The 22,134-nt window shown below is 29.6% G+C and overlaps 1 protein-coding gene across 3 annotated transcripts in view; it reads right to left on the bottom strand.

The window, feature by feature from the left end:
- Positions 1–17,660, bottom strand: part of LOC113393010 (lachesin-like) — a 29,814-nt gene extending 12,154 nt beyond the window's left edge. For 2 of the 3 annotated variants that reach the window (XM_026629699.2, XM_026629700.2), the window contains exons 1-2: positions 17,439–17,659; positions 4,208–4,267 (exon numbers count right to left, since the gene is read on the bottom strand). In XM_026629699.2, coding sequence (XP_026485484.1) covers positions 4,208–4,267; positions 17,439–17,508 — 130 coding nt within the window. In that variant the 5' untranslated portion in view covers positions 17,509–17,659. Of the gene's footprint in view, positions 1–4,207; positions 4,268–17,438 lie in introns of all 3 variants that reach the window. The other variant, XM_064216363.1, reaches the window with a different exon arrangement.
- Between the last annotated feature and the right edge of the window lie 4,474 nt (positions 17,661–22,134).

Raw genomic sequence — 22,134 nt, 5'->3', positions numbered from 1 at the left:
ATTCACATTAGAACAACATATTCTTCTGCGTTAAACATTCTCCTCAAGAGTAGAAGCCTTTGGACAGAAATGCTACAATATACAGGCTGTTACTTTTTATATGAATTCACTGAATTTCTAATCCATAAAAAAATAAATATATTCCGCTATTTCCGTTGCACATATTCATATTCCAAGTTGATATCTTTTAGTATTTATTGAACTATTATCCCACGCTTTTCGGTAGACACTTTTGCAGCTGATAAGAGAGCACCATTAGAGAGGGCCTATAGGTAAAACATTGGTACGTGCTTTGAATATCTAAAAAATGATGGTATAAAGAGGTCCAACATTTAGATTTTTTCGTGACATTCAATATTAAACTAAAGTATAATGTCAGCTATGTAAAGGGATAGTAACCCTTATTTAAGTTAAGAACAACCACGTATAATTCGAGGTGTATCTCTTAAACTAAACTTTATAACGATTATTATAATAATTGTAAATAATAATTGCAGGCCGTTTATAAAGGATTGAGCCATAGATTTTAATTTATATTTGTTTATTTAAAAATGTTATACAGATAAACAATAAATGTTATTAATATCAATCGTGTACAATTTCATTTAAATTGATAAATATTTGACAAGAAATACTATCAAGTCTTGATTGACTAGAAAAAGTGTTCGATGTTTTGTTTTAATTTAGATTATAAAATATTATACTTTGGAGTGTATGTGTATGAGTGCGGTACAGTGCACTGTAAGTTCATCGCAGTCACTCTAAGTCCGGGCGTCTATTATGTTACATGTCGTACGTGTACTAATAGACACTTGAATGTAATGACTCCTGTTAGTGTGTGAGTAAATATGTTGAGGTATATTATTATATAATAATTATTGTAAAATAATCTTAAAATATTTATTAACATTTCTGTATGCACACACAACAAAAAAAAAGTTATGTTAGATTCTTCTCGAAATTTTATAATCAGACACATAGAAAAAAAATTGTAACGAAATTGTAGAATATATATAATGCAATTGGTCACTTTGGTATGTTTTTTTCTTGCCTATCTTTAATATATACAGTTTCACAATTTCACAATTATAACGATTATAGAATAAAAAAAACATAAAATTGACTCCTGACTCTTGACACGTCAATATTATAGCGAATAAAACTACAGAGCGCAGCTATTTATACAATTGTACTTCTAAAACATTCTCCGAAATACGCTAAATCTTCTGATATTATTTGTATATATTGGTCTAATTGTTTTTTTTCGGCTAGGAATTACATGATAAACGTGTCCTTAATTGTATGCATATGAATTGACTGTAGTAATTTTGATTAGGAATTTTGCTCATGTTAGGCCGCTTGCTTTTGATGTTACTATTTGTTAATGGCCAGAACTACTCATTAAGCATAGCCTTTGCTTCACTTCCCTTCGTTTATTGGACTACATAATCTGGTATTGATTTAGCTTTAACATATACGAGTAACCCATTCACATCTGTAGTACCATATGATTATCGGTACATAATTGATTAAATTGATTACATGTATTCGGCTTGTTTAGGAATTTCGGAATATACCTTGCAATCGATCCCGTAAATTATAACAAACTACACAAGGTTGGCGCACTGTAAACGGTTGTTTCTGTTTATCTCTAATCTTACTGAAGGTTGTCGAAGCCGATGGATAAAGAAGAGAAATATTGCATGAGTTTGGTACGACCGATTAATTTCGGTACTTAATTTTAATATTAATTACAGCTGAAAATCTTGACCCACCATGACATGATATCGAATTGAAGAAAAACTTTCTCAACTTTATCAAACAGGTTAAAGGTTAGAATTTCTTGCCTGTTCTTCTCGGTAGAACCCACGTTCCAAACCGGCGATACCGGTGATACGTTTACTATATTTCTTTAAAACGACGATTCAAAAGTACTTGATTAAATATTATGTATGTATATTTTCATTTTGATTTTGGCAAGGCAAAAATAGGCAGAACCTTTCTAATTATTTCGGAAATGTTGCTCTACTATATAATAAAATACATTATGCATATTTGTTGTCTGGAGGTTTTGGCAAAAGATATTTGACAATGGCCAGAAATGATCTATATTATGTTAATAAAATTGAAATTGAATTTTATGTAAAAAAAAAAGATTTCAAATACAGAGACACAGCTGTTTGTATTGTCTAATAACAAAAAAATTGTGAACGTTATAAGACATTCTGTAGTACAATGAGTATTAGCATTGCCCGCTTGCGAAGCCGGGGCGATTAGCTTGTACTTTTTACAACGAATATAATATAATATGGATAAATGTATTATATTGGAACTCTAGACTCCCTTCGGTATATTTGAAACGATGTAAGGTTAATAACGTCACATTATTTTTAAAACAATATTATGTTTATTCATAACAAAGATCATTTTAATAGAAACAGCGTAAATCATTGTAATGATAACACCATGTTACCGGCTCTGCAAAAACAATCCATTCTTTATGGGGCAAGATATTTCTTTCTGGAATAATACTCCGCAGATATTTTTTAACATTAAACCATCCATATGTTTCGTTTATTACACAATATAATATGAATATATCGATGATAAAAGCGTGGACTTCAGTATCGTTAATTTCCATACGGGATATAGCATTTTTAAGTGTCTATGTTATCCTGACTTCATTCTACTAAATATGTAATTTCGAACCTGCGTTAGCTTTCATTCAATTAAATCCTATAAGAAGATTGGATTTTGATTTATGCTTACCTAATAAATTTCGTGGAAAGCACGACCCGAACCAAGAACCGAGTTCTTTAAATCTCTTTTATACAGAGAATATATTATCAAAACTCTATAAACGAATATTTGTTTGTTTTTAAGAAATGTTTGTTAATCTAAGGATTTACTAGTATTGAGTTGATATCCTATCAAGTACAAACCATTCACTGGAAATTGTTATAGACTAAATAAAAATAACATAATGCATCCACGGGTCGAAGCAGTAACGTTTAATGGGGGTGAAACCGCGCGAAGCTGCACTACAGAATAATTTTATATTTAAGTTATTTACTAATTTCACATTTATTTACGATATTTATTTTATTATTTAATGTTACATTAATGTATTTAACATATAAATATAAACAAATATATAAATATAAACGCAGTACCTATATTACTATTTTCCTTAAAGCTATTAAAAAGAAGAATTGTAAATTAGTTACTCAATGTAATATTAAATTTTTAAATACATTTTAAAAATCTGACGTAAGAAATCTTAAACAACTTGTAACAAAAGAAAAGCATTTTTTGTGTCTTTATACGTAATTTTTTTTTTTTTTTGCTTTTCTACTTCTGCTTACGAACGCGAGAACAATTATTTTTAGAACATTTCTAGTGCAGTTTTAACGACGTCACGCAAAATTGCCGAAAGGATTTTAAGCGCTTTTTTCACAAACGTGCAGTTTATCTCAAAAGGGAGCACAAATACGTTTATAGTTCTTCGTAAAAAGATTAAAAAGGAAGTAGGTCGTGGGCATTTGCTAGTTAAATAATAAATTGGCTGAGGCGGCGACCAGCTGTATTATCGCAATAAGTACTCATTGAAATAATTAATGTGGGAAAAAACATTTGTTCAATAACGAATGTACTAAGGTCAAAGGTTTGGTAATAAGTAGCCACAATACACGTTAGGGAGTTAGGAATTGGATTTTCTGTTGCTTAAATATTTATTTGGTCATATTATGCAGATTTTCTATTAAAACGACGATAATGTCCTGCATACCGATTTCAGCCTAGGTAGCAATTCTCAAGGGAGACTAGCCAAATGGCTAAAAAATATGAAAATAATATGACCATATGGTCATATTATTTAGTGCACAAGTGTGTGCGCAAACACAAGTGCTCTTCTATTTCTTCATTTTCATAATTCCGCATATCTGACGTGACTGGAAATATTTCAGGTGCAGGAACAGCGGCTTTGAATGCTTTCCTTGGCAGGGTTGCATACTATTACGATGGTATTTTGGGGTCTGCCACTTATAACAATAGCCAACAAAACAACGATACTGATATCGATATAATCTTTGTCCGTCATGAAATTAATTGAAAATAATCATGTAGTGTTAAATATTCTCGTTTTTCTTTTTAATATACTTAAGCTAAATAAATTACGAGAGTCAAAAAAATCGCGAAGATCACTTACCATTGGGAACCTCTATAGGAGCCACGGATACTACATTCAGTCCGTTGGGCAATCCCTGACCTGTAAAAGAATTAAAAATAAAAACCTATTTTTTCGCATAGAAATATATTTAAATTCAAAGTTTTTTTGCGGTATAATATATTAAAGAGCGTACTTGTTGCTTGTGTACGATTTGAATTCATAAATTCAAATTAAAATCGTACTTGTGAGTTTTCTGATGTTACAATTAATTTATCGTTCATAGATTTTCTCTTATTATTAAAAAACGATAAAAAAAAGCATAGCCGATTTAGCCGACTCGAAAATAACGACTTTATCAAATCGGTCTTATATTTTTTAGTGGATATCGAGGTATGCTAAGCGATTTTGATGTTTTTTTTTGTTTCATTAAATATAGTTTCATAATAGTTTCTTATAAATAAATATTTCCTCTCCATCAATTTACTTACACCAAAAATGTAAATTTCATCGTTAATTGGAATGTAACAAATATATATATATATATATATATATATATATATATATATAAATTTGAGTAATCAAGAAATGTATTCAAGTAAAGTAACAATTACTTCGTATTTCTTATATGATGGAAAGTCTACTTACTACTTTACCTTTGTACATAGATAAAAAGCGATAAACTCAAAAGAAAATTGCTAAAAGCGACTTCATGTGACTTAGTTGTGTCACATGCAGTAAATAAACCTCATTGATTGCCGAAATTATTTAATTTGAATAGGAATATAAAATTGAAGTTACATAAAGTGTATTTAAACTTTTTGTAATGTGATAATCATTATGAAAACGAAGTTTCGAAACGATATAATGACTCCACTTTGATAAACGTCTACTTCTTCAAAGAATAAATGGATCATTATCATATTAAAATATCATCCACTTAGCGGTATCAACTGTTATTCGAGTACAATAACACACGTAAAAGTTTACTGCGTCGTTAAAAGTTTTCACTGTTTAATTACGGCTACCGACCGCAGTACAGGAAATTCATACTTGTTATTTTTCTTTTTTATATTAGTGCATGCGGTTATCTTACATATTCTTTAATAAATTCATTTATTAATGTCATTAAAAGAAATCACGCTATGCTTTGTTCAAATTAAATACTTTTTTCAAATTAAAGTTCAAGTATATTTTCTTCGAAAGCACTAATCGAATCGTCGGCATGTTATAATATTATGATATACTAAAGGTATTTATATTCTATCAAGATATAATGATGTTTTAATTAAATATAATTTTATTTAGTATATAGCATGTATTAAATCAATGAATATTAACTCCACGATATTTTCAAGCATCATTTACCATTTATTACTCGAAATCTTATTTATACATGTATATATATATAAAAGATAGATAATTATCGACGTATTTTAACCACAGATTGATGTTTAGCTAATTTTATTAATATATATTTTTTTTATTTATTCGACGCTTTAAACGCCAGTCAAAAGTATTAAACATTAATAAATTCTAGATTAAACGATGTATCAGATTAATAAGTCTCCTATATGGCAGTATTGTATGAAGTATCATAAAAATAGAATTAAAAATCAGTCGTTAAGTAACATTGTTATCGACACCATTAAATTTATGGATATGATGGATAGTGAAGATATTAAAACGTCAGTGTAGCGACTCAGGGGAATACGAAAGTTTTATACGTCATGTCGTATAATTGCAACGAGTGTTAACGATTTAATGTTTTTATATGTTTGTATTACAGAACATAGAACGTTTCGAATATATCGTGCTGAAATAAAACAAGGAGAATTACATTAAGATTGTAAAATTGGTTGAACATGTTATCTTTATATCCATCGATCCATTTGTCTCTTCGCTATAGTGATTGATGACGTATTGGTAACAATTTTTAAGAATATGCAATCCACCCGGCAAAGGACGGGAATAAGGTAGTACTTAAATGTTGTATTACTTATTAAATATTAAGTTGTTGTTAAGTTTAATCTAATAAAATATTTATTGATCAATGTTTTATAGTTGTAAGTACATACGGATCGTCTAATAGTGACCTCACCTGACCCTAGTGAAAAAGTTTGTATAAAATAAGAGTTATTTGTTAAGAAAATATAACGATACCAATTTCTTTATAGAGATGATTCAAAAGATCGAATATAGGAGTCCATTTTAATATGGTTTCTTTTTATAAAGATTTTATTTATTTATTAAGATTGTTCGATTTTTTTTTTCAAAAGTAAACGATTATTTTTTTTCGTACATTAGATTATATATGTAATATAAAATATATTTTTAGAATTTATAATATAATAACATGATATATACATTTCAAGTTGAATAAAAAAATATCATTTAATAGAGTTAGCCTTATTTGTTCGTGGTATTTCGTATTTATTATACATATGTGACAGTTTTTACTTTTCCTAATGGAATATAAAATAATATCGAAATATATTTAAAAGTAAATATTAACTGCACGGACCTCAAACCGCAATCTTCGCCTGCCGTTATGTATTGCTTATACATCGTTATAAAGTTTAGTAGATTTACTGTATTCAAAACGGCATATGTTCACATCCGATGAAGCATATATCAGTGCGTCGGATGCCAAATATAGAATCTAAGAATTAAGATGTTATGTGGTGCTTAAAATAATAAATAGTAGTACAATAACTATTACTACTCTGATGATTTAATGGACCCGAGTAGGCTTACTTACGTTTAAGATTTATTCATGAAAAAGCTATACTAATATTAAAACTGCAGGTTCATCTAATAGTATTAATAAAGGTAGTTGTACACAACTATTATTTTTATAAATAATTTTGTGATTGCTATCGATTTATCCTAAATTAATACTTAAAATATTTTAATTTGTGTTCCACATTTTGGCCATACCTATTTCTTTATGATCATTATACATATATAATGACATAGAAGCATACTAGATATTAACTACCAATTATGTGTTCGATATTCCGTTATTAATATTTCATTCTTGAAACGAATTATTAAATTAATAATACATAAACTCCCATAAGTTTGTAGGCACCTAGGAACAAATATTGAAACGAGAGTAACAAATTACAATACATTAATTTACAAAATTGTTCTGGTAATTAATACTTTATTACAACGCAAACTATAAGCGGACAAGTTAATTGACGACCATTACGCCGGTTTTAAATTAATCCGTAATTGGCCTTTCGATCTCATTGGCACATTAGCTAGGATTGGTTTTTGTTGAGGAGCTCACATATAGGTACCATTACATATAGCGTTGACAGCCACACTTCTGATGACAGGGTTGTTCCATTATCGGCACAGATGAATAATTGACACTCGCTGATCCCTAGATGCAGTACAACTTTACATTTCATATTTAAACACATCTCAGATGTTATGGCATAGATGCTCTTACTTTTTGTTTTATAGCTTGTGAGTGATTTATGACGTGTTGTAAGTTTTTAATGTTAATGCATAATCTGTTTGAAAATAACCGTTATATCTATAATAATAATAATTAGATTTCATGACAATGTTCACACTGACATTTAGTTGTAAAAGTGTATATTCTTAATTGATTACATAATCATGTTTTGAAATGAATACATCTGCATGTACATATGTGTAACTACTAAATTATACATATAACCATACTTTTTTTTTTTTAAATCGTATTATTGACATATAGTTCACCAATGTTAATTATAACTGACGAAATAATTGTGTATATATTTTCATGGAATTGTTAACTATTTTAAGCGTCTAATAAAATTCATATAGTGAAGACGGATATATTAAAAATATGTTTATTAAGTATATAAAGTATCCAGTCCATATTTTGACTTCACTATAACTGTGAAACTGATTTGTTATCTTTTGTGGTAATGTTTAGAGGTCAAATTAAATTATAATATAAAGCCGATGAATAGTCTGAAGATCAGATGTCAAATCAATTATTGATATTAAAACTAATCTTAAAGACCTTTCAATAAATGCGAATAGTTACTATATTATGAGCATATTTATTAAGTAGTTATTTAGTACAATATAATTTCTTTTTATATCTCTTGAATTCTTCTAAATAATTTCCTCGTAATTAATAGGATTTCAAGAAGAGTAAAATTAACGCTGTTGATTTCTCTACGAATACTTAGAACTTGGTTCCACCTTAGGATAGATTACCTTTACCAAGTACCGACAAGTACTTTAACGCTATCCACGTGTAGTATTTTATATATTTAATGAATTATTTTACCCAGATTTTAAATTTATACATTAATTATTCATTGCTGACACGTGATGAAGCGACGGGTCAGATTAAGCTCCAAAATCCATCACCTTAACAAAGGCGGCCTTTGTTTAATAATAGGAAAATTATGGGTTGTTATTTACTTTGCTAGATTTATTGCTGTTAGTCAACAGGTTCTTAAATGAGTGTCAAGAAGTAACCCTATTATTTTATACTTAAAATTCATTCATCAAAGTGTAAGATATAAGATATAAGTGAAGTCAAATCCTATTTAATTTTTTTGAATGTATGAAAATGTAGCACCGAAATCACTTATGATTAGGGCACGCGAATCCCAACTAAAGATGCGAGATCAACCCCGGGCAGTATAATCGAATTTTTATGGGCTTCATTTATGTTTATTTTCTCGTGTTTTCATCTCGTATTCGACGGTGAAAGAATTCGAGGAAATCTGCATGTTTTGATGATATCCATCAAGCCATATCGAAGGACTGACCGAGTAACAGTAATTGTTGATACTAATCTCATTGTAAATCTGATTTGTTAAAAGATCAACAAAGCGAGTTTTTTGCCGTAACTTATATATATATATCTTTTTACTTTCTGCTAGACATAAAAAAATTGTATTTCAAATTGAGATCGTAATTAAAAAAAAAAACAAAATCAAAATATACTTTATTCAAGTAGGCTTTTACAAGCACTTTTGAATCGTCATTTAACAAACTATTTAAAGTAAAGCTACCACCCGTTCAGAATGTAGATTCTACCAAGAAGAACCGGCAAGAAACTCAGTAGTTACTTTTTTTCAACATCTAAAAATATAGTCATGTTAGTTAAATACAATTATATATGTATGTTATGTCTCCTGCCTGGAAGTCAACAAGCATTATACAATAAAATCTACGTTTTTCTCGTTTTAAAAGAAACTCTAATTTATAGATCTCATAATAACATTAGCGGAGACTTCATCCAAAATCTTGTTAAAACTCAGCACCGAGACCTTAAGACGAAAAATAATTAAAACGCTACCAAAACTATTATAACGAAACTTTTCACAACTTTCAGCGAAATGTTAATCGTTTCAGGAAAGTCCGTATTGTTTATCTTTTGGAGATGATTTAAACATTTATTCTGTTTAAGTTTAAGATACTTTTATATTATTATTATATATTAGGTATTCAAAAAGTAATACACAATTTACGTGAAACCAAGATAAATGCAAAATATAATCTACGTACGTAACAAAGACAACATAAAGGAGAAATAAATTCCAGACGATATGTATAAGTTTCTTGTATAAATATTTCATTATATTTCATTTTTATTTTAAATGTAATAATCATGTCGTACTGACCGATTTCTGTCACAGCTGCCCATCTCACGGGAGAACAACCACCTACGAAGGACGTATTAGTGTGCACAAATCTAAGCGCAAGTACACCTGTACTCTCAATATACTCACTCTCATAATGGATGGCAAACCGACCTCTGGATTAAATTACCTCGTCTAAAAAAACTCGAGTTCTGTGACCTTATATCTAGCGGCTTCTAAAATATTAGCCCAAATATTCGCCTATTTGCAGTATTGGTCTGAGCATAAAAAAACATAGAAAACCTTCTTGGTTATGTTTGTTACAATTGTACATATATGGTTAATATCTATTGGTTATAATTAGAGTAGTGCTATTCTGTAAAACTCGTAAGCATTCGTTCATGAAATGTTGACAACGAACTCACAATGATACATTTTTTTGATACGTGTATCTTTTAAATGTTTTAATAGTTACAGTCGCACAGTACCTTTTGACATATCGCAATAGTGCTTCATGTTAAGTTTTCAGTTCGTACTTACATAATAGCGCTACAGATCAAAGGAGTTAAGTATGGTAAATATTTGCGTCAACTGTCCACACTTGGTTCCTACGTAGCATTGGGCCGCTCTTACGTTCATTGTTTTGTGAATAAGCAAATATTATGACATATCTTGGTTATTTGCGGTTTAGTTCATATGTGAATTGCGGGTTTGAAACATTTGCATTTTCTTTGACCACACATTTGGAAAATAATATTCCTAAGTGAACAGCCTTCGTCAGTCTTCACCACGGCAAGTGAATTGCCTCTATTACTTATTTCATATAACTAATAACGTTAAAGATTTTATTATTATATTATAATATAAAATTCTGAATTATAATATATTTTTATATTAAAGTGTATGTTTGACAAAAGTAAAAAAATAATATATATAATAGGCGGTTACAAAGTGTAGTTACCCAGGATTTATGTATTAAGGAAAAATGCCTAATTCCTGTATAAAGATAGCTATATTCTTAAGTGTTGCTTTTTATTTTCGATCAGTATACATATAGTATTTAATATCTTCTGAATGAAAGGAGAGCCCTTATCAATGACCCGAGTGTGTGCATAAACTCAGTATAATATCTATTCACTCTCATATACTGATACGACCAGAAAGATATTACACAAAAGCAACTGCTTTACGTACTGCCCATAAACGAAATTTTAACACTGGATATACGAACTTCGAGCTACTACTGAGATTTTTTTTTAAAAAAAACAACGCCTATTTCATCCTGAGGCATTATTAGAATTCTATACCTTGACATCTGTCGAATAAGCTTGCTATTTGAACATTTATCAAACAATAATTACAGATTATATTTAACCATTTGTATTGTGATATTTGAATCGCGTTCACGTATATGGTCTCTTTCATTTAATGAATATCTAACAATATATATTTGTATGTGTTCTTTTACCATATAAACGCATATGATCTCTTCTTGTAAGATTGCACAGATCTGTCCATATATTAGCTTTTTCTCATTTCTACTTTAAAATCACATAAAATAAAATATATTAATAATTCAGTCATTTTGTAGTGTCTTAATAAATAGGTATGTATGTATGTATCCAAGATAAGAGTTTTTTTTTTATTTAATAATAAAGGTGATACACGGTATTCATTATAATGCCACATAAAAGTCACTTGTCATTGCTAGTCTCACTGTGCTCGTATACTTAATTACGTATGTATGATCATGTTTCTTTTGCCTCGCATATCTTGAGAACAAAAGACGATATCGACTGCAAACTAATTTTATTCGACGCGTAATAGTATAATAAGCACATGATTCAACCCATCCGAGTAGAATTGGATGAAAAACAATTGTGTTTTCTTTTAATATAAAAAAACTGCCTAAAAAGAAGATAAAATGACTCAATGTTCTTTAAATAGGAGTTAGTAGTGTGGGTAGAATAAATCACCATCAGACCTGATTAGAATTAAATAACTCTTTAGTTATACTGTATGTAATGACATTAGCGTTTTTATTTTATTATTATTATTTTATTGACAAGATAATCTGTAGTAAGGGATATATATTTTGTATGTGGCAAGGGAATTAGGATAATTGTAAATGGGTTCTCCATCTGAATATATCCATAGTATAGATGGAAGGTTAAGAAATAAACTTTTTGTTTTATTTACCATCGCATTCTAGGTAAACCTGCCGTGCGATTCTGTGAAAAATCATTTCGAATCTCACTCGTAAAATGTCGACAACCGACTTACGCTGATGCACCATTTTGACACGTGTGTCTTATTCATTTTATAATTATTGTAGTAAATGTCACATATCATATTCTGACATTTCACGCTCGTTTTCTGCGCTGAATATTAAGTTTCTTGTTACAGAATACATCTACTGTATCTTACAATTAGTAGCAAGTGTCACCCCAAAACAGTAATTAGAGTAACATTGTACATAAATACAGTATTCAATACTTGAGTACAATTGAACCAACTTTGACGAGTAATATTGCATATTTCTAAACTGAAATTCATAATCAGTTAGTATTCCTCTTACAATAACTCCATAGAAGTTAGATATTATTGTAGCTTCTATTCGATTGAATGATGAATTGAAAATAGAAATGAAGTCAGAAACCATTGAATATCTTTTTTTTAGGAGCAACGAAAATTTAACCTAATATTTAGTGACATAACGATTTCTTGCTTTCTTGTCTTATCTCTGAAATGTTAGTAAGTATCAAGTATACATTTAGTCGTCTTGTTGAACTGGCACCTTAAACGGGTCGATTAGGCGAACTCCTCGGTCGAGCTATGCAAAGACTCCATTAAGATGAGCGACTTCAAATTTTCTCACTTTTCCGGTCGGTTATAGGCCAAAAGCTGTGCCGAATTCCAAATTTTACACTCTGTAGCTCGTCTATGAATATGCTGAACGTAAGCGAGAAACGTACATTTGGGATTTGTCTCAAAAAAATAATAATACTCATATTTAATTGGCTTACAATGTAGGAAATAATATGTAGTACGAAGTTTAATACTTCGATAACAATTTTTTACTTGTTTGAAAGTTACAACATCTTTAAAAACTTCATAGAAATAGATGAAATTTCAATTTCTGCAAAAAATGAAACGCAAATATTTGAATTCTGAGTGTTTATCGGCTCGATGAAGTTAAAATATATTTAGTAGATATTTTTGTTTTATTAGCACCTAGCAAGCTTTTCACTCAAAAAACGGTTGGAAACAATTGATATATTCCTAATATTTCAATTACTGTATTTCAGAACTAATGGAATAGTTTAATGAAGAGCTAGTGCGCACTAAAGTACAGAATAAGTATAAACAGGTATCTTTTATACCTACAAACCCTCCTTTTGAATCATTCTGTTTATTGATGAAAATCGCATTAAATTCCGTTTCGTAGTTTAAAAGATCTAAGCGTACAGACGGCGGGAGGCATTTTTATACTTTGTAGAGATTAACGCCATTTATAACAAATAAATTGTAATGAGACGTAGTTGTAATATGAAACAAAAAATCTATATAGATTTGTTAAATATTCAACTCATTGAACATAAGCTATACATTTTTTTTATTCCACGGAGACACGGTTATATCGAAGAACAACTATATAATTTAATCAACCAATGTTATCGAATGCTTATAATAATATTGCTTACTTTATATTTCTTAGAAACGATCGTTGCTTTTTTAGGAGAAATAGAATTCGAAAAAACATCAACAAGTACCTATTAAATTCTCTAGAAAATGGCTTTTATTTTTATATTTCAAATATATATGTGGATTCGCTAATGGACCATTCGATGGGCATTGTAAAATTTAAACTATTCCTTACAATGTAAATGCGTTATCCAAATTAGGCATATTTATTTCAAAGTTTTTAAATGAAATCTTATAATATAAGTTTATCATATTGAAAAGTATATCGAATCAAATCGAATTTACAATGAAATTTTATGAATAGCTAATGTAATAAACGACCTATTTAAGTTGGACATTTAAATAATGAATCATTCAATAAATAGATATCTGGCACGAGAGCGCGAGTTATGGTCTCTTTGAGAGTATTTTGCTTTCATAAAGTAGCTATGATGAAGTGCTTATTCACACGGATTTGTTTAGCAACGAAACAGACACGATTCATTCGCGTTAAACTATAGATACTATTGTATTCTGTGTCGTTAAAGTTTTCGTTACATATTTAAATTACATACATAAGTGGATCAGGAGATAGCAGCGATTTTATATGTGTCACTGGACATATTAAATAGGTATTTTCAACTGTTATCCATTCTATCTGGTTTAATATGTTCAATGGCGAAAGAATATTTGTACGTATTGATGCACATAAATTGTCAGTGACGCATTGCGTAGACACTAACAATTAATTCAATTAATCACCTAAACTATTGACTTGACTGTAACTGTTTAATAAAAAAAAATTATAGTATTAAATCTTTCAACAACAATTTTTATTTTATTTAAACAGATTTACTAATTTAAGTAGGTACGTTTATTATAAGAAGATCAACAACGCTGTTACGTCTACGTATTTATACATATGCCAGTTATAAGTTGCTGGTGTAAACTATAGTGACAACGATACACTAGACACGGTGTAGATACATAAAATTTAACATCTTCGAGACTTCTGTATACAAGATATCTAACATATCACAGGTTCAATAACCAATATAAGTCAAAATTACAGCTTTATACAATATATACATATTATATGTATATTCAAATTAAAATCTTATATCTGTAAAAAATATTATTGGATTTTAGGATTACGCAAGAATCTTTTACTCGTGTTTAATGCTATAAATTTCTTTCATGTGGCGAATTTCATCTAACAATATGCATAAAAATATTTACCTATCAGACACTCATATTGAAGAATTCGAAGCTCCGTATGATTTTATAAGAGTCTGAATGGTTAATTAATTTTAATCGAAGCCTATGAAAGTAATGTTATTTAATGACATTTTAATAAATAAAGTTACGTGGATTTTGTACGTAAATTAATTTAAACGTTAAAATACCTGTTAACTTACAAAATTATTGTAAGTTTAGATTTGATTTAGTTCTGCTTTTTTATGTAAATAATATTTTTTAACTTAAAAAGTTATAAATTAATTTTATATATAAATTATAAAGATATTTTATCAAAAAATGAAAACCGGTTCTGTACTATGCTGTATATTTAGTATTCAGTAGCCAACAAGTAAACCTTAAAAGATATATAATGTCAAAATAATTAAATTTTAACTATTTTGGTTATAATGATCGTCGATCAAATCAGTTTAATTAATAATGACGTAATGCTGGCTCCACACTCGTGCCTTTAACATGCGGAAACACGAATGCCGTCGTTTTCACGTTTCATGCATCTTGTCACGCCAGCTCTGCGCGAGTAGGTGTTTGTGCCCGTGTCAAGGGTTTGTAGGACGAGAATCTAGCGTCAACACAAACGCATCAATACTCGTACTACGGTCCACGAAATCAGTAACGTTCTGTTTATATTGGCATAGTTATAGGATACAAAGTATATGTATATTGTATGTCACTGTTAAGAAAGAAGCTAATAATTCGTGCCCATGCTATTTGATCGCTTAAATTAAACGAACAATTGCAAGTGTGGTGCGAAAAACTTCACGCTAAATTCTAGGAAAATTTTAATGCGAATTTATACAGTTATTGACGTAAGCGCCCGGAGCCAACTTAATAGTTGTATCGCTTCTAAAAGTTAATTCGAAAAACTGTAATTTTTTAACTTTGTCAAATATAAAAAATTGGGAACTCATGTTGCTTTATCAATGAATACTCCACGCGAAAGCCCATTCAAAGGTCTCGTGTAATTATTGATAAAGTATACTGCAGGATAGTTTAAGTACAGGGAAATTTCAAGATAATTTTATATATTGAAAAACTATATAAAGCAATTTATTTTATACCCAATTATTAGACTTAGATTATAAAACAATTCACTATTGATATGCTTAACAGTTAGTCAAAGTATCATTGCTTAGCAAAGGTCTCCACTCCTATCAAGAAAAACGTTTGAAGCTCATGCCACCATGCCTCTCCCATCCAAATCGATAAATACGTATGAGCCTTAATTATTGTAATTTTATCTCACACATACCGGCCAAACCAAAGTGTGTTTCTACCACAAAGATGAATTCTAAGCAATTCTGCACGTGATTTAAGCAAATCTATTATTTTATGGCTATACGTATAAGCTCAGAATGTGATTAATTTTCTCTCAATTGACTCCGAACTAAATTGATTTATCAGTTCAATTAAATCCGGAATCAAAAGATAAACTAAAAGTATATAGCTTGTTCATACAGAACTGTTGTTCTTTCTACTTTGAGAAAATAAACATATCGAAAGATTGTTGTTGTCTTTGGTGAATTTTTATTTTGCGTCACAAAAGATATGAAACATTGACGCGACTTCTAGTTTTAAATCAATTATAATCGCAAAACATATGTATATAATATGCTTTAGTAGAATATTATCTTTTTAGCCCGAAGACGATAAAAGATAAAGATTTGATTAGATAAAAGATAGAAGATTAGTAAACGTCTAAATGGCTCGGTTAATGGTTAGTGATCTATTTCTTTTGATAGACAATAGTATTCTACGAAGCAATCGTAAGACCAATGTGATGCTTTCGATTAACGATTATTTTAACCTACCATCTAAAGTGAACGTCTCATTATTGATATGAAATAAAAATAAGAATGCAATTTGTAGACTTAGAAATATTTTTAAAATGAAAGAAGATTTAATCAACTACAAAAATGATAAACTTAAGTACATTTGTACTTACTAAATAACTAAAATAACTTGAGTATATTTAATTTCAGATTAGAAGAAGAAAACATAAATTGTATCATTTACCTTATTTTATATTACACTCTAAAAATATATTATTACCATATAAATCAACAATACACATTTCTGACTTACGTCATAACAACGCGCAACATGGTATTACTAAGCTTTATTTTATTTATTGCAGTAATGGAATACATCCATAACTGTCTCTACCGAGAAGCCAGCGGATATCCGCGGATGACTCACAGATCGACCCCCGTCTGTTTTGTTTGTGATTCTTCCCCTTGTTAACTGAATTATGTTTAAGAAATACAAGAGCTTCTTATCTCGAACCCTCTGAATAAATCTTACTTTTGAGGATTTTTCCGATTCGGAGTGGAATCGTCATCTTTTGGTTATTATTTAGACCAATATGATTGAGAGTAAATTTAATAGTATTATAAAAATAGCCGAGTTAACTAAAACACAGAATAAAATAACTGAAAACAATATTTCTGAAGTTTCTGTTGATATTTGAGCGTTTATTTTCCTTTTCTATTATATATCTATTGATTACTCTCAAAAACTAATTTAAAAAAAGTCCATTGAAAAATGGTAATACTATAAAAACAGGTCCTTCATATCCTACTAAAAATTACAATAATTCGGTAAAAGAAAATTAAATTTTTAAACAATGAAATAAGATAATGATACAAATTTTCCAATCAATAAAAACTTTTTCACAAGTTGCCATCAACTCAATAAAAATGCTAATTGCATTCTCCACTCACCTGTCGTACTGCAGTAGACTGTCAATAACATTATCCATACCACACAATATAAATGTATAAAAAGAGTCATTTTTAGACATAGAAAAAATCGACTTCGTGAAAATATGAGAGTAGTCGTAAGTTCACCTATGTAGTTCGCGAACGCGTGAAAGATCGACTACGGAGCCAAACGCGCGTGCCATCGCTAGGCGGCCTGCGGAAGCACTGCCGCGGGGTGCGAGCCGCCACTCCGCGCTAACTACCCCAGCCAGATAAACAAGGCCGAGGAAACCGGGAACAAGCAGACAAACTGTCTAGCTAGCCTTTATAGCCGGCACAGAATAATGGTACAATAAAATAAAACAAAAGGCGAATAACTGACTAGCGATCCAGCTCTAGACTGTTCGCTGTCAAATATGCATAATCCGAACAATAAACGATTGCTGGATTAAGCTGAGTAAACTATACAGCTCGTATTTTATCCTAGATAAAAATAACTCTGCTAGTAAATTTTATACACAGTGAATTAGTTTATTTAATCAAACAGTCGGAAATAATAATATTTCTTTAGTTTCAAATCGAATGCAATTGCAATACGTATTAGGTTTATAAATATTATAATATAAGTGTAAGAATTTTCTTTAATTCTAAGAAATTTTATAAGTAATGGTGGTGAATTTTTATTATAGTTTTGAATAAATAAAATAAATGTGTTGAGATCATTATAAATATTTAAATAATTATTAATCATTAGAAAACAAAATAATAAATACTATTTGCAGAATTACACGATATTTAAAATGGTCTATGAATCTATTTAATATTTCAAGGCATATTTTATACAAATTATCGGAATGAGTGGTGAGGGTTTTTTGTTTTGGAGACTAAAAATATTTTTTAGTTTGAAGCAGCTTGAATGTGTCCTTCTAAAAATGTTTCTGTGTTTGTAAATAAAGATATATAAATATGACATTCAAGAGACTATTATTAACCTATAAGTTCAAGTTCAATCCTTATCAAATGGTTATGCAGCAGTGTCTATACAAAATAATAAATAAGTGACCGCACAACAACCTTTGTTTTCCTCAATTAGCGTAATAAACTCAATTGTGTGCCAAGTCACGTTTGTGACACACATGCTGGAATTATTTTAATATTAAAATACCTAATGAAATATTCTTTCTTTTCTTACCAAACAAAAACATATACCTTGGTTTTATTCGCTTTTAAAAAGTATTTGTATCAATATCACTATCGTTTGCTGTTAATTTGCTAAAAATAAAAAAACGCAACCATTTGTTTTAAATTTCTAGAAAAATGAAGCATTTTCCCAAAACTCTCGCTGATTCAATAATAAAATTAAAATCGTGTCTAAAATTCGATTCACAAGAAAATTTACAAATCGTAACAAAATAAACGAGTGTCTGAGATGTGAATGTGTAGGGTTATTACTGTATGCAGTGTTGTTCACAACTGTCCCGTGCACTAAAGACGATCTGTGTCGTGTAAGACCATCGCAACATCGCAATAATGTTCTTCTTAAGTGTAACTGTTCGTTGTAGTGCCCGAGAAGCTCTTATCGGGGAGTGGGAAAACATCAAGGTTATCATCTTATACGAAGTGTCTTCTTATCTTTTCTTTAATACTTATTTATCTTAATATTGTTTTTATAATATATGTTCTTAATTTATATAGAATATAATATAATCGAAGCTTTGGCTAGTATTGATCATATTTAGAAAGAACAATACTACTACTAATTGAAATTTGATTAAGTTGAGATCTCAGATAGAAAACCAAGACAAACTCGGTTTTTTTTTTTCTGTCGGCATTCATCCAAGATGATTAAGCAATATGGAAATTTCGTCATAGTATCTGGAGCAAATTGTATATAGTGACTAGGACATCGAACTGGGCAAAAATTTATGAACTATACAGTTTTTTGTGGGTGTATGCTTTGATCAAGTAATGGCTTGAAGTGAGCCGACGGGTCGCCGCCTCGCTGTCGCGTCGCTGCCGCTTCGACGTCTATTGACCCCAAAATGTAGGATAACGACGTTTGTTACGACCATCGTCATTTCTTTAACGTTGTTTGAAAACAATTGATACGTTTTAAATAATTCCTTGCTTGTAAGTAACAACGTAATGTTCACTATTAATTTAAAAAAAAATAATTACTGAAATAGTTTTCATATTTTAAAAGTACCAATAGACTTATGTGACTTGTGCTAAACCTTACACAATAGGCAACAAAACTTGTTCACTTTATAATATGAATAAACTAAAAGTACTGCATTGACGTAAAAATGCTCTATTCTTATAAAATATACCTTTTCTATTTTAATTCGAAATGTTTTTGTGAGAGTAGATATACCGTGCTTGTTATACGCTTAGGGTAATTGTAAAATAGTCGCTTTTGACATTCCATTTTTTTCAAGGTAAAATTAATTTGATAAATTTAATTAATTTCTAAAAATATGAGTATAAGGAAGCAAAAAGTTTATAACTAAATTAAAATATGACTTAAGTATATCGACTTAAACGTAAAAATCGAGGTTATAAGCTTAGCTCCAGACTACCTTTTAACTTTAAAACCAATAAATCTTTGCAGCTCTAAGGCTTATACATAGAGCATGTTTATTTACAGTTATAGACGAATTTATGTGAAAGATATACAATTTATGTCATAAAAATTAATATGAAGTATGTACATCGCAAGCTGGATTTATATCAATATTATTACCACCTAACTGTCCGACCGACGTCAAAAGGATAAAATTAGTAATATTTTTTTAACAATGAGATACCAACAAATATTATAATATATTCAGTCTCATGCCAAGTAATCTTTGCGGCCGTACTCAATGCTAATATCTTCATCTCTAAAAGTAGGTTATTTTTATTTATAAAATATACATAATACAATTAAAAAACATACGTACGTAAAACCGCGTATAATAAATTGGATTTTTTTTTAAATAAATTATTTTTAATGTGAAGTACCTATTCAATATACATGTAAACTCACGGCGATATGGTTACATATATTGTTTATTTATATATTTAAATAGACTATATAACTAAAATCTATATCTACATATAATATAAAATTTATATATAAAAAATGTTTTAATTTTTCTCTATTAATCTGGTTAAAATAAAATAAAATAAAATATATAGCCGGTCTCGCACCTTTCCGCATCTAGAGTGTTGAGTCCCGCCACCTTATTCAGATCTTCAATCCACCTGAATACCGGCTGTCACCGGTTACACGAATCTTATTTTAAATCAATTATAAGACATATATTGACATTGCTTTAACTTGAAAATAGAATTGCAAAATATTGATAGACGATTGATGTTTGGTGTAAAAATAAGCGACGACCTGCTCTATCCAAACCACAGATTCCAGACTCAGTTTAAAGAAAGAACTACATAAAAGATCTTCTTTTACGTTTAATTTTACTATTTATTATAATTAAATTACAAGTTATTTCTGAGTAAAGTATCGACCCATCCCTTCGCACGGGTGCAATTTTTTAATAAAGAAAATTTTATGACATAAATACAATTTATACACTAAATTATTTTAAATAAACTTGAGCTAGGCTTTGCCATGTTATTTAGCAGTTGCCTTGCACCTATATTAGGAAATCCTTAACGATACTGTCGTTTTTTAAAATAAATTTATTTTAAGCTAGTTGTCCAGCGGTTTCGGTCGCGTTTTGGCGGTTAGTCGTCATCTATTAGACATACACATGCTTTGCCCTTTCTTGGAGTTCAAGCTTGCTTCATAACAAATTTCATCAAAATCGGTTTAGTAATTTGGCGGTGAAAGAGTTACGGACAGACATGCAAACAAACAACGTAACTTTCGCATTTATAATATTAGTATAGAACATGTCATCACACATCACTTAATTCTCTTGAAGAATTATTTACTTAAATTAAATTCAACATAAAGTTATTTGTTTTTAAAACCTGTTCATAAGAAATTCAGCTTAATTAAAATCCTTTCTAAAGAAAGGATAAAAATTAATTGTAGCATCTACTTGTTGAATATCAACTAAGAATAATTTGGCGCTACAAACCTAATTTTCATAGTAGCCAGGTTTTAACAAGTAATCATTCTGGTCACGTCCATTCCATTGGTTGATTCGAGAAGAGGCTACTAAAGGAATTTCGTTTTCCATAAATATTGCAAGTGACTTACCTTTGCTTGAAATATAAAAGAAACTTTATCTTTTACGTGAGACTTTTTTTTGTTTATTTTGAATCAGTTCGACGCTGAAACAAAATAGTTAGCAGATTTAATTTATCATTTAGTTTTTTAAATGAAAATGTTGTTACAATAATGCTAATTAGTTTTTAATGTCTAGATGATAAGCGAACACCAGTGCTTATATTGTTTTGCTCATTTGAAATGGTGGCTTAGTAAAGTTAGCACTGGATAATTTGGGAATTCCAGTGTTGCCAGATAAGTTTAATAATAATTTAATGTGTCGACTCGTCCGAAGTTCTGTCTGCTCAGAATATATCTCGTGAAAGTTTTGTATGAAAGTTGGTAAATCAGCAAGAAAATGCAGATTGAAGGAAAGCTATTTCCAACAAAACGGTTCGCATCGGCTCAGAAATTGGTTCCTCTTGCCGCTCCACTGCTCGAAGAAACTTGCTACGTTAAAACCTATTTTATTTTATTTCGTTTCACATCGGCATG

This window comes from Vanessa tameamea, chromosome 12 (genome assembly GCF_037043105.1).
Source record: "Vanessa tameamea isolate UH-Manoa-2023 chromosome 12, ilVanTame1 primary haplotype, whole genome shotgun sequence".
NCBI lineage: Eukaryota > Metazoa > Arthropoda > Insecta > Lepidoptera > Nymphalidae > Vanessa > Vanessa tameamea.
Note: the sequence above shows the minus strand (reverse complement) of the source record. Positions and strands in the feature narration are given on the sequence as shown.